The 14,979-nt window shown below is 45.8% G+C and overlaps 1 protein-coding gene across 1 annotated transcript in view; it reads right to left on the bottom strand.

Moving 5' to 3' along the window:
* Positions 1-14,979, bottom strand: part of CLCN4 (chloride voltage-gated channel 4) — a 78,938-nt gene that overhangs the window by 41,191 nt on the left and 22,768 nt on the right. The window contains exons 3-4 of the mRNA XM_024240934.3: positions 9,397-9,551; positions 6,961-7,060 (exon numbers count right to left, since the gene is read on the bottom strand). Coding sequence (XP_024096702.1) covers positions 6,961-7,060; positions 9,397-9,540 — 244 coding nt within the window. The 5' untranslated portion in view covers positions 9,541-9,551. The remainder of the gene's footprint in view (positions 1-6,960; positions 7,061-9,396; positions 9,552-14,979) is intronic.

Genomic DNA, 14,979 nt, shown 5'->3' with positions numbered 1-14,979 from the left:
ACATTGGGTATTTATACTGTAAAAGACAGAACTCTCTCAGCAGCTTCTGGGGCAGGATCCTAGAATCACACACATCAATATTTCTCAGGGAAACATGATAATTCAGACAAAATGGACTCATAACAACTACGACGGCCTCACATCATAAATGAATAAGGTTTTGCCACCAAATGAGAACCAAACTCGGGAAAATCCTGTTTATTAAAACTCTCTGCATTATTTAAATTATAAAGAATTATGGGTCTATAAAACTAAATAACTATTTTAAAAGCCAAAAGCCAATAGAAATGGGAGAAAACGGAATGTGCAGTTGAATGGATCACAAAAGGCGGCCTTGGGTCTCTTTCCAGAATAATGCATTCTCATCTCTCACAAAGGCAGAGAATGCTTTCAAGCATCTTCATTTTTCAGCCTTTGTTATTACAGGATCGGTTCTGCATCCACATCCTCACCGAAAGCATCCACACCTGGCATCAGCACTCACCCCTCCCTTCTCTTCTCCTGGTGTTGTATTGGACGCCGCCCACCTCAGCTCTACATCTCCTTCCTCCATGGGTCCTCGTTCTTCCCATTCCCCTTTCTTTCTCCTGTATCTTCAACCTCTTCCTCTCCTTGCCATCAGCATTTAAACATTAAAAAAAAAAAAAAAAAACCCTCCCTGTTTCCACTTTCTCCTCTAGTCACTATCCAATCTCTTTCTTCCCTTGGCCCAGTCCATCCCCTCAATCTACCAGGAGATTCCCATGCAGCTAAGGCAATGGCCTTAGCTCATTCCTCTAGAGCAGGATCCACAAACTACAGCCCACGGGCCAAATCTGGCCCACAGCCTGTTTTTGTAAATAAAGTTTTATTGGCGCACAGCCACACCATTCAATTACATGCACTCTGTGGCTGCCTTCATGCTACAGTGGCAGAACTGAAGAGCTGAGACAGAAACCACATGGGCCACAAACCTGAAAATATTTACTCTCTGGCCTCTTGCAGAAAAAGTTTGCTGACCCCAGTTCCAGAGCTCTCAGCATCATCTGACTCTGTTGACCACTTCACCCTTCTAGAAACACCTCTTCCCTTGGTTTCTACATCATGCTCTCCTGCTTTCCTCCTCACTCTCTGGTTTGCTCTGACTCCTCTGATCTTTCTGACTCCTCCACCCAACTTCTAAAAGGCCATTTCCTCAAAGCTTGACCCTAAACCCTTTTCTCTCTTTATACTATGCTCTTAACCCTGGCAACCTTATTCATATCCTTCTATTTACCATTAGGTATAAATGTACATCTCAAGCTGTGCTTTTCCAAGCACATAGAGCCCACTGCCTATTACAGAGCCAATCACTACATAGCCCAGCCGTCAGCTTCCAATGCCCACAGCAGACATCACCAATCAATAATAGCACACTCTACTGGATTCCCCTTCACAATTCTTTTGACATACCCATGATAGACATCACTAATCAACCATGACACACACTTGTGGACCTACCCTCCCAAATCTTTGTAGCAAAGCCCCAGGCAGTCAAAGCCAATGAATGGGCATTGTCAAAGAACACAAGTCTATTTGCCTTCTTGGGTCTACTAGGTGTCTCCACTTCAGTCCACCGCCACCCAACACCAAACTAAAGCATCCTCCTCCCAGCCTCAGCTTTGTCCGAGCTGGGAGAGGAACCCACCATCCAGGCACAATACTGTGCAAACTAGAAATCTGGGAAAGCAACCCCCTTCCAGGCAATCCCCATATCCCAGCAGCTCCACCTCTGAAATCTCTCTTGAATCACTGCACTTACCCCCATCCCCACTCGGGCTGTCTTTCAGATCACCGTGTTGAAGTCATTGCTGGCAGGACGGCTGCAGGAGCTTCTTCTCTGGTCTCCAGCCTCAGTCCTGCCCCATTCATGGCCTCTCCACACTGTGGTCAAACAGGCTTTCCAAAGGCCAGACTGACCCGTGCCACTCCCCTGTGGAAAGCCCTGCCATGGTTACCCATTATTCTCGGGAGAACTCCCAAATCCTCAACAGGTCACCCACCCTGACAGCTGGCCCCTCAGATCTCTCCAGCTTCATCTCTTTCCCTCACTAACTCCCCACACCCTGCCCACTCCATGTTCCTGGAATGTGCCACGCTCTCCTACCTGCACCATCTCAGCAAGCACTGCCCTCCCCTCCCATCAGACTCCTACTTATCATCCAGATTCCAGCATTTATATCACCTCCTCTGGGAAGTCTTTCCTGATTTCCTAAGCCTGGGTTAGGTATACTTCCCTCGCATTCCTGTGGCTGCCTGTCCTTCCCCATCACCAAACCTCTCACATCCTGATATCACAATTAGCTCTCTTTGTCTTTCTCTCCCTCTGTGTGTGTGTGTGTACTTCCATTAGTCTATAAGTGGTGGGTAACAAAGGTTTCATTGTCTGGTTTTCATACCACACTGGGGGGTCAGGCCTGGCATCCAGACTCTGTGTCCGCTCTAAGTGGGCAAGGACCCTATCTGTCTTGTCCATTGTTACATCCATGTCAGGTGCATAGTTGGCACTATATATCCATGTTGAATAAAATATTGCAATAAATAAATGAATGAAAAAATCAGAAAACTCAGGTCCATTCATTCATTCAAGGGATAGTTATCGACCATGTACCTACTACATGCCAGTTACTCGTCCATGTCTTGGGAATACAGCAGTGAAAAGAGTAGACCCAAGTCCCTGCCTTTGTGTAACTGTACCTGGGACAGGAGAAAATAAGTATATTAAAGGCTCTGTTAAAAAGTATAAGGGCCAGGCGCAGTGGCTTATGCCAGTAGTCCCAGCACTTTGGAAGGCCGAGGTGGACAAATTGTTTGAGGCCAGGAGTTCAGGACCAGCCTGAACAGCATGACAAGATCCTGTCTGTACAAAAAAAAAAAAAAAATTAACCAGATATGGTGGCACACGCCTATAGTCCCAGCTACTCAGGAGGCTGAGGCAGGCGGATTGCTCAAGCCCAGTCTGCAATGAACCATGATCGCACCAGAACCAGACCCCGTCTCAAAAAAACCAATTCTATTCCTACGCATATACCCAAGAGAAATGAAAACATCCATGCACACAAACACTTGTACAAAAATGTTCATAGCAGCATTCTTCAAAATAGTCACAAAGTAGAAACAACTCAAATATCCATCAATGGATAAGTGGATAAAAAACGTGTGGTCTATCCATACAATGGAATGGTACTTGGCGGTGAAAAGGAATGAAGTATTGACACGTGCTACCACACGGACAAACTTTGAACATATTATGCTGAGTAGAAGAAGTTAATCACAAAGACCACATATTGTATGATTCCATTTATATGAAATGCCCAGAATAGGCAAATCCATAGAGTCAGAAAGCAGGTTAACAGTGGCCTAGGGCTAGAAGGGGGATGGTTGGGGAGCAGGGGCTTGATAGCTAAAGGGTATAATGGTTCTTTTGGGGATAATAAAATTATTCTAAAATCGACCATGGTGATGGTTGTACAACTCTGTGATACATTAAAAACCACTGAATTGTATACTTTAAATGGGTGAATTGTATGGTATGTGAGTTATATTTCAATAAAGCTTTACATACATACATATATACATCCACACAGCAGGTGAGGGAGGTGAGGCTTAGAGAGGGAAGGATGTAATTTTATTGTTTTTTAAATTTTAAATATCAGGTTTGAAATTTTTAAACATGCAATTCAATAATGAAAGACTTGATTCCAAGTATACAAATATATATAATTAGTCTAATTAAGTTAGAGATATCATTAGCTATTTCCTGATTTATTCTTTCGTTTTAAAATGGACACATAACATTGTATGTTTTAATCATATACAACATGATGTTTTGAAATACATATACCTTGTGGAATGGTGAAAACTATTTCCTGATTTAAAGTTGGAAACTGAAACCCAATGAAAAGAAATCCTACATGCTCAAAGTATTTTCTCCAGATCATGAAATCCTGGATGCAAGCTTGGTTCCGCTTAATGCTAGTTTGCAGAGTCAGCTAAGTAAACACTGCCCCCTAGCAACAGCACGCAAGAACCATAATATTTAGTATTTCACGAGGTCTTTCCACAGGGTCCGGTAATGTCAAATTTAGAACTATCCATAGTTCTCTGTTTTTCCACAGGAAAAACAAAGGCAGAGAGCTCATTATCTTGATTTTTTAACTTTTTAAAACTGACACGTAATAATTGTGTATATCAATGGCATGTTTTGATCTATGTATACATTATAGAAAGACTTGATCGAGCTAATTAAAGATCCGATCATGCTGTTATTTTAATGGCAAGAACTACAATTACCTTCGCACCAACTGAATCACCTCCCCAGTTTATTTTTGTGGTGAGATTATTAAAGTCTACTCTTTCAGCAGTTTTGAGATATACATGATTATTAACTGTGGTCACCATGCAATGCGACAGCTCACTAAAGCTTATTCCTCCAGTCTAACTGAAACTTACACCCTCTGATCAACATCTCTTTCCCCATCCTGTCCCCATCCCTCCCTCTAGCAGCCACCTTTCTACTCTGTTTCTATGACACTGGTTTTTTTTTTTTTAGACTCCACATATAAGTGACATCGTGCAGTATTTGAAGAAGAAGGTGAAGAAGATGGGAGGGTCCTGCAGATATCCGGGGCAAACAGGATGATCACCGCAAGTTTCATCATTATTCATTCATTCACAACCCCCCTACTGCATACCCAATCTTCCTTGCTGATTCTGGTTCTGACTGCGCTTCAGCAGGCCTCAGCTTTCTTTCGTGGTCCAACAGTGACACCCAGCGGTGACTTCTGACAAGCACCTGCGGAGATGCCGTGGGCCTACCCATGAGGAGAGTCCGAAGACAACAGCCACTGAGGGGACAGCCGGCCAGGCAGTGAGACCCCGGGTCCTCTCCACTGTTAGTCCAGCGAGGAAGGGGGAAGTGAGTGGGACATGGCTCTCTGGCTGTCCCTTCAAAGTGCATCCAAATCAAAAGAACACTGTAGCCCTTTCGTTTTCAGCATCACCCCATTCTCACCCTCCCATGTATTCCCCTGCTGATGTGCCCACAGGCTCTCCTTTGGCCAGCGGGGCTCACCCCTGGCTGCACATTACAATCACAGAGGGGAGGGGCAGGCTGTATTCAAGCCAGAGGTCCTCTCCAGAGATACTGTTTAAGTGAAGCCGGGGCAGCAGCATATTGTTTTTAATTCCCCCTCGTGAAAGAGCTGATGGAAATCAAGTGGATTATAAAGCCAGCTGGTCAAAATCAGATTAAAGTCAGCCCAGTTGGGCTCCTCGGTCAGTCAATAAATCTAAGCTGTGCCGTTATCAGAACATCTATTCCTGTTCTGAGTTTCTTCATTTACCCTATTTATTTCTCCTTCCTACGAGCCAAGAAAAATGACACACTATAAGGTTTTATCAATCTACTCTAAATAAGGACATCAAAATTCATAGCAAACTCCCACCTGGCCCACCTTCAAAGGCCTTCACAGAAGCAGACAAGCAAAATTGGTCGTCCAATACCTTGTGACAATGAAGTCTAATTTCCTGCCCTGGCTGCTGCCAGTACATGACGGGAAATGCCACTGGTAAAGGAAGGACAGGCTTGGAGAAATGGACAGACAGCATCTGTGACTAGTAGGAAAGGACTCCCCCTCCGAGCATTCCTCTTAGCTCTTTATGGGACGCTGAGGCAGGTGAGGGAGGTAGAGCCCTTCCCTGGCAACCAAGCCCCTCCTCCGATGAGCTATGGAATAAATCAAGATCACCTGGAAAATAAAAGCCCCTGGAATCACAAAACTCTATCTGTGCCCCATTTGTGTTCTGTCCTTCTTCGACCTTACTACATATATTCTGCCTGGGTTCTAGTAAATTCCCTGATCTATTCTCTAACCATAACTATTATGTTGTTATATGCAGGGGATTTTTATTAAGGAAACCTCTTCGTCATGCCAAATTTCTTATTCTTAGACATTAACCTTCACAATCTCCTAAAAGGACATAAGTTTTAGGAAATGATTTCCAGGAAGGGCTGGTGCGTTTGAGATTAAAAAGACGGGTTTCCCCTCCAGATAGCATCCATTTACTCTGGAAACATCTACTGCTCGCAAACATGGTGTTGGAATTCTAAAAACGAAAGATGCAGAGTTCCTGAGGGTCAGGACGATGGAGGCCCCTGGGCCTGCCTCAGCTCCCATGGGTGTCTAGCATGGTGCTGACTGTTGCCGGATGTTTCCAGTTCATCCCAGAGCCTACCAGTAGTAGTAAAAGGCAATCTCATATGACATTTTGTTATTGAAGATAAAACAGTCCGTGATTTTGTTGCCATCTACATAATCAAGAATAACCGAATATAAAATGTGTGCTTGGCTGGGCTCAGTGGCTCACACCTGTAATCCCAACACTTTGGCTGAGGCAGGAGGATGGCTTGAGCCCAAGAGTTTGAGACCAGCCTGAGCAACATAGTGAGATCCCATCTCTATGAAAAAATAGCAAAAATTAGCTGAGCATGGTGGCGCATGCCTGTGGTCCTGGCTACTCAGGAGGCTGAGGTGGGAGGATTGCTCAACCCCGGGAGGTGGAGGCTGCAGTGAACTGGCATCATTCCACTGCCCTCCAGCCTGGGCAACGGAACAAGACCGTTTCCAAAAAAAAAGTGTGTTTTCAGTCAAATCCAGTATAGTAAGAAAACTCTGCTCTGTGTGGAAAGGCTACCAGCTCTATCGTCACAGCTCTCCAGAAGCCTGTGCCTGAGCTCATGCCTTGGGCATGCCTTATTGATGATGGATTTTAGGTTAAATATACAGTCACGCATTTTGCCTTTAGCTATTTCAAGTAACAAATCCCTCCCACAGGGGTAAAAGCGACACGCGCCATATTCCAAATCTCCCAGAGGGTTCGTGTTTTGAGGTTTCGGCCTCTGCAGCTTCCCACGGGAGTGCCGCATGCCCATCCACGTACCCGCCAGCAGGCCGATGAGCAGCATCACCACCCATCCCGACCAGGCATCCAGCAGGCTCTTGATGAACTCCCATATGGATTCCTTGCTCTTGCTGGTGATCTAGAACAAAGCAGACACAGCAACTGATCTGAATGCATTTTCTAATTCACGCTTTTTTCCTTGAAACTGTTTCCTCGGGTAACAGGGTCATTAAGAAAATAAAATGAATGTCATCAAGCAGCTAAATTCCCACTGACGTGATTCTTTCAGTTATGTGCCGCAATGGTAAGATGAGCTTTCTAGTTCACAGAGCTATAAAGATGCCACAATAGTCTCCAAAGAATTTGAGCACACACTCAAAGAACTCACTTAATTAAAAAACATACTAAATGTGATTTGATCTTTGATGATTTAAAAGCTATGCTGAAGGAGGACATTGGTTCGGTGTCTCCATTCTGAATATGAGTTACTATCTTAACTTACATTGCTAAGTTTCATTAAAAAGCCTCTTCACACAGACTTCATCTCCTCCTTTTGTTTTCAAGGTTAAATTTTAGCAGCACGAACTTAGAATCAGCTGGCATAGATCACGTCTCCCACAGCAGATGGACTGCCTATACACACCTCCCTGTGCTAACAGAATCGTATGCTCCTCTGAGATCATCATTCCCTCACGGCCTTTTAGAGCAGTGGTGGGCAAATGTTTTCTGTAAAGGACCAGAGAGTAAAGATTTGGGGCTTTGCGGGCCAGATGGTCTCCGTTGCAACTCCTCAACCCTGCCACTGTAGCACAAAAGGAGTCATAAAAATATGGAAATGGATGTGCATGGCTGAGTTCCAATAAAACTTTATTTATAAAACGAGGTGCCAGCTGGCTTTGGCCTGCAGGCCGCAGTCTGCTGAGCTGTGCTCTAGAGGGAACCCTGCCTCGACCCCACATTCCTGCACTCTAGAGCCAAGAGGCTGCAACATCTTCATGACTCAGCCTGGCTCCCTACACATTCCCCTCCTCCTTTCGTGCCAGCCCTCGTGAGGCGATATGACATGGTCACACTGTCCATGTCACTCCTCACCCTCGTCTGAAGCAGCTCTCCCCTCACCGCCAGCCCCCATGCCGCTGGCTCACCTCCTACGTGACCTCTCTATAGAGGGTGACCTTGTGAGCAGGCCCCTACACAACAACCTGTCCATTCACAGGGGACTGCTCTTGGTGGGGTCCCCTCTTGTCACAGGCTCCCCATCTGCCTCCCCTGGACCTGGTAACTCTGGGCACTGCCTGGGGTTTTGACCACCTCTTCCCTTCTGTCTCTGTGCACCCAGGCCACCGTGGCTGTTTCTAAAGCTTCAGCCTCCACTTGCACACAGGGACCTCATTCTACCCCTGGCCCTTCCCTCACCCTTGAACCACAGAGTTCTCGCCACCTGTGATCACCCGTCCGCAGTGCAGCTCAAACCAACGCATCTGCACAGAACTCACTGGCCTTCCCCACAGTCTGCCAGTGCCCCCTTGCTTCCTCTAGGCATCAAAGGCATCATCCTTATCAGGCCACAGCCTGGTGTTCTGTGACCCCACTCCCCTCCTGCCCCCAGCACCTCCCCTGAATCCTGTCCGTGGCGCCTCAAAATACCTCTCGATCCTGATCCCCTCTCTCCACCTACACATCACTGCCTTCAGTCTCCTGGACTCATTTCCAAGCTTCCTGTTTCTCCCTTTGCAGCACATCTTTACTGTCTTCTGTGGCTTTCAGCATGAAATACAAACTCCTCTCCACCGCCAGCATGGCCGTTCCCACGTGGCCCTGCTGCCTCCATTTCCACACTCATCCCTATCCCTCTCCCTGCAGGAATCCTCCACCAGATCCTCGGAGCTCCCTGAATTGCCCAGATACATCACATTCTTTCATGCCTCTGTGACTTAAAAAGGGGGGGCGCTACTGATGTTTAGAATCCTCGCCTTTCCTCTGCCTAGCAAAATCTTAGTCATCTTTCAAGACCCAACTGAAATGTTACCCTTGCTGAAAAACCCTTCCCTAACCAAACCTAAATGATCCCACAGGACTTGACAGATAACCATTGTGTCCATTAAAATATATACTGATTGCCAACTAGACACCAGGCACTGTCATATGTGCTTTCATATACACATAATCTCATTTCCTTTTCAGGCATAATTGCTTCCATCCTCATGGATGAGAAAACAGCGTCCAGAAATGGCACCTGCAAAGTCCCCTCCCTCTCCTCCACACCACAATCCCTCCATATGACACAGCGTCCTGCCCAAAGCCCCTGCTAGTACAATGATCTGCCAATATATCTGCTCCTCCCACTGGCTCTTTTCTTCTTTAGAGCCTAACCCAGCACATGACACGTACGTGGACCTAAGCCCCAGCTCAGTAACTTTTGAATGAAAACATGGCTTAGCCATTTGCAGTGTGTCCTTTCGGAATGCCACCTACCTTCCTGTGTCTGTCGGTGTCCCGTGACTTTTCCCTTAGCCAGTCGATGGTGTGGAAGTCCTCATACGTCCCCACGTCAGGGAACGGCTCATCGAGGAAATCCATCAGGTTTCCAGAGCCACTCATCGCTCCCGCATTGACCATGCTAATTACACCTGGGCAAGAAAACCGGTCGTTAAAGACATGAGCAGGACATACCACGGACATGGCAGAAGAATAGTCCATGTGCCCTATTTTCTTATATAAGAAAAATCATTTCAGCATAGGCGTCTGTGCTGTAATGAAATATATACACAGTCAATTCTCATTATTCGTGGAGGTTATGCTCTAATAAAGTCACCTCAAACACTGAATTACTGAATACTGAACTACTGTTCCCAAGAGAATACAGGGTTAGGTTCCTGCAAAATCTCTGGTCACGTTTTCATCAAACGATCAAGACGTACCTTGTTTATGTACTTCTGTTTAAAGACACTCTAATAGATATTGCTGAGTTATTAACATTGACCTCACAGCCAGCAGCACTATCACTCATGCCTGAACAAGGCTTCTCCATAAAACATGTCACAGCCCTCTTACACTCAGGAACACCAGACAGCTTCCCAGCACTGCATTGCAGGGCCATTTTAAACAGCAAAATTACCAACTAAAAAAGCACAAAACTGTGAAAAACATGGCACTAAATAGAACATGAAAAGGACCCTTGTTGACAGGAGAGTGGAAGCAGAAAGGCAGAGCATCGCCTTCTCAGACCTCAGCGAGGAACGGGCGCTGCTGGCACTTTTTGTCGCTCTACACACACACATATCTATGAATAACCTCGAAAGCTCCACGAGTATTGATCTGGGGGCTACACATACATTTTAGCCAGCAGGCAAATTTGTAAATATGGAATCTGCAAATGAGGATTAATTAATTACATATATTCCTGGAAAACCTCACATTCTGCAAAAGCAAGGTGTCCAAATGACAAGGCTGGAGGGGCAAATGGGGTTTAAATGAAAATAATGGTAATCAAACCAATAATTGGTTCCTATGGGAGACAAAGCTGACCACTCAGGCAGGCAGCCTATGTGATTGTCATCATGGATATTCAAAATGTATTCCAACAGCACAGTGAAAATGCTGGCAAGACTTTAATGAGCTGGTGGGAGCCCAGGCAATCTGCAGATGGCAGGAGCCCTCTGTGTGAGTGGGGCCACCATGGAGCTGGACAAGGGAGGTGGGACAACCTGCTGCGAGCCAAGAGCCATGAGAAGCTGGTGGCACACTGCCCTGGGCAAGGAGCTCCAGGACAGATGCTCATTTTTAATGTCTTAAAATGCAGTCAAAAGGGCTCCTGCTGCCAGGGCAGTAGCACAGTTGAATGTGTCTTCCTTTCCTGTCCAAGATAATAATTCCACTCCCGCTATTCCAGCTCCCCTCACCTGGAAAACAATCGCGAGTGAACCAACACCATCTCCCATATTCTCCCACCATCAGAGCCTGATCTACAGATTGCACAGGAGCTCATTTCAGCTGTAGAAAATGCTTTGCAGTGGGACCAAGGCTCACCACCAGTTAGCAGAAAAAAGAATACACTCTTACAGAGACAAGAGGTTGGAATATGCACTAAATAAGAATTACTTTGGCAAAGAACATGGAAATTTGAATTATAGGATGAGGACCACAAAAGTGCTGGCATAGATGGTTAAAAATCTGAAGGGTGGTTATAAAAACATTTGAGTGCAGGCTTCTCTCATGTATTTATATATCTAGGGGACTCAACCACGACCCAATGAAACTGCATTTTAATCAAATTGAACAGTCACTATGGGCAAAGTAGGGTAATCACCTTACAAGCAATAAAGTGGTCACAGTGATTGATTTATTGATCATCAGTGCAACTCGGCTGCTTTAAAACTTTAAAAGTTTGAGGTTTGAGCCATGCCAAGTTGAAAACAATACCCCCTGATGAGTGCCCAGGGAAGAATCACATCGCATAAGTCAGTAGCAACCAATGATATGAGGAAGACAGTAAAATTAGAAAGCAAAGATTTCATTCTCATTTATACAAAAACAACATGAAAATAACCTCTTAATATATGTGGGAAAGAAAATCTCTGATGGGAAAAACAAGATGACAGGCTGTTGACCCTCCAAGAGAGCCCTTGTCAGAAAAACCCAGCCAGCAGATAGAATCACAGGGACTTGGACAGTCTATTCAAAAGGAGTTGATACTACCTAAAATGTAACTACATCTCTAGTCAAACAACTACTTCAGGCAATAATGCTTGAAACAAAAAATCACTGTAGAGAACAATCATATCTTTAAACTTTGATGGAACATGCAGTGGTCCTGAGGAAAATAAACAGGCTCTGATCTGCAGAGCCTCAGAGGACTTCCCTGGGGACCCAGAAGGAGGTGGTGGTGTCTATTGTGAGGCTGGGGTTAAAAGATCATCTAGGGACCAGGCACGGTGGCTCACGCCTGTAATCCCAGCACTTTGGGAGGCCGAGGCGGGTGGATCACCTGAGGTCAGGAGTTCAAGACCAGCCTGGCCAACATGGTGAAACCCCGTCTCCACTAAAAATACAAAAATTAGCCAGGTGTGGTGGCAGGCACCTGTAGTCCCAGCTACTCAGGAGGCTGAGGCAGGAGAATCACTTGAACCTGGGAGGTGGAGGTTGCAGTGAACCAAGATTGCACCACCGCACTCCAGCATGGGTGACAGAGCGAGACTCCATCTCAAAGGGGGCAAAAAATCATCTAGGTCCAGCCGACCACAGATTTATGTGTGAGTCCAGCCAAGATCAGCCAACTTTGGCCCAATCCAACCATGCTGCCAACTTGTAGACTTGTGAAAATAATGAATGTTTGTTATTTTAAGCCACTGAGTCCTTTGAAGGAGTTGTTATTCAGCTGCATGATAATAATGGGTTAATAGGTAGAATGAACTTGAGCTCTGAGGGAGAGGAAGGAAGACAGGTCAAGTTAGCTGGAGCAATGCAGACCAACTCTGGGGAGGACTGGAGCAGCCATACATGACAGTAACAATAGTGAGAGGGTGGACTGGAATTTGCCTCAGTTCAGGCGGGAGGTATCCTGCCTGACAAGAGAACATCTCTCCTACACAACCATTATTTGCCTCCAAAGGAACTGTGGAAGGAATGCAGGACACCTATGTCTTGTAACCAATGCCTCAAGGCAAGAAAGTATCAGTAGGTTTGGTCTCCAAGCATGAAGACCCCAAGAAGTCAGGCTCAAGTTCTTCAACAGCAGATCCTGTCCAGTAAAACTCACTTTACCCAGGACCCAGTGAAGACAAGCATGTATTAATACAATAGTATTAATGATGTCATTTACAGCTCTGATGTTAAAAGCGACTCTGAATGGGTCAGCTCGCCCTCAGAACAGGGATCTGTAACACTCAAAGGAAACCTGGACTTTTTATGGTTGGGTATTAGCAATAACACAGCAGTTTCTAGAAGATGAAAGAAAGCAGGAAATCACCTACATCAAGATCTAGAAGGACAGATTCTAAGTAGAATCAAGGCTTGGCTGAATATAAAAATGCTACCCTAGGTGAATCATGGTTATCCATGTTTGACCAAAAATGTCAGGTAGAAACCCGTATCTTTGAATGTGCTTTTCTCTTCTACCTTGAACCTTCTCCTCTGCCTTGAAAGCTCCTGTTCACACTGCAGAACCCTGTTCTGTTTCACCCTATCTGTGGAGCTTGCATTAATTTCCCCAGACACAGTTGGGGCATCCTCTTTAGCCATCCCAAAGGATTCTTCTTTTTCTTTCTTTTTTTTTTTTTCACGGTCTCACTCTGTCACCCACGCTAGAGTGCAGTGGCACAATCACAGCTCAACACAGCCTCAACCTCCCACACTCAAGCGATCCTCCTGCCTCAGCCTCTTGAGAAGATGGGACCACAGATGCATGCCACCACACTGGCTAATTTTCTTTATTATCTGTAGAGATGGGGTCTCACTATGTTGCCCAGGCTGGTCTCAAACTCCTGGGCTCAAACAATCCTCCTACCTCAGCCTCCCAAAATGCTGGGATTACAGGTGTGAGCCACTGCACGCAGCCCATCATATCTTCATCTATCCTGGTACTGGGGTCTCAATGGACTCAGCAAGACCATCCTCACCCAGGGTCTTTCACAAGGTCTTGGTTAGACAGGGGCTGGGGCTGGCATCATCCGAAGGCTTGTTCACTCACACATCTGGTGCCTGGGCCAAGAGACTCAACAGCTGGAGACTAGAACAGCTGGGGTTCCCAGGCCTCTCTCTCTTTCCATGTGGCATCCCCACATGGTCTCTTCAGCATGTGACTTTGGGTTGCAGTATTTCTTTTCTTTTCTTTCTTTTTTTTTTTTTTTTGAGATGGAGTTTCACTCTTGTTGCCCAGGCTGGAGTGCAATGGTGCAATCTCAGCTCACCGCAACCTCCGCCTCCCGGGTTCAAGCTATTCTCCTGCCTCAGCCTCCCAAGTAGCTGGGATTACAGGCATGCGCCACCACGCCCAGCTAATTTTGTATTTTTAGTAGAGGTGGTGTTTCTCCATGTTGGTCAGGCTGGTTTCAAACTCCCGACCTCAGGTGATCCGCCCACCTCGGCATCCCAAAGTGCTGGGATTACAGGTGTGAGCCACTGAGCCCGGCTGGGTGGCAGTATATCTCACCCAGAGGCTCTGGGCCCCAAAGCAAGTGTGTTAAGAGAGAGAGACCAGGCAGAAGCTGTATCACCTTGCGTGGCTCAGCCTCAGAAGTCAGGTACCATCCCTTTTGCCACTTGCTCTTCATTGAGGCAGTCACAAAATCCCACCCAGGTTCAAGGAGAGAGAAAGTAGACTCTACCTCTTGATGAGGAAATGGCAAAGTTCTAGATGAGCATTCAGAAGTCAGAGGTATTATTGTGGCTATTTTTTTAAAACACACAACCAACCCCCCAACTTACAAAACTTCTTGACAAACACAGAAAAGTATCAAGAAAAAAAATAAGGATTACCCATCATCATGCCCTTGATAACTCCCATAACCTGTTGGTATGTTTTCTTCGTAGATGTATTTTAAAACAAATTGGCAGTATGAGATATTTGGATCTTCAGTATTGTACTTTGTCCCTCTATATTCTGATGTTCATCACGAGAGAAGCAGCATCACACGCATACTGGTTAAAACACAGACTCCAGAACAGCGCTGCATGAGTTCAGATCTCAGCTCTGCCACTTACTACCCGTGTGACCTTAAGCAAGCTGTTGGACCTTTCTTACTGTGCCTCAGTCTCCCCCATCTATGAAGTAGGAATTGCAGCACTACCTGCCTCAGGGTGCTGTGAAGAAGACGGAATGAGCTGACATTTGTAAAGCAAATTTGTGCCTGGCATGTGGTTAGCGCTTCATAAATGTTTGTTAAAATGAAAATCATGTTTCATGAAAACACCCCTTCCTTATCCCCCTGCATGTTGCCTTGTTTCTGAAGTTGATCTGCTCACTCCTCTGCTGTCTGTAGCTGATAGAGGGGACCTGATGGACTCCAGGTCTGCTCAGGGAGATTGTGGTGGTCTAACTGAGCTTCTGGGGGACCTTCT

This window comes from Pongo abelii, chromosome X, assembly GCF_028885655.2.
Source record: "Pongo abelii isolate AG06213 chromosome X, NHGRI_mPonAbe1-v2.0_pri, whole genome shotgun sequence".
Lineage (NCBI taxonomy): Eukaryota > Metazoa > Chordata > Mammalia > Primates > Hominidae > Pongo > Pongo abelii.
This window is presented reverse-complemented; position numbering and strand designations above follow the sequence as displayed.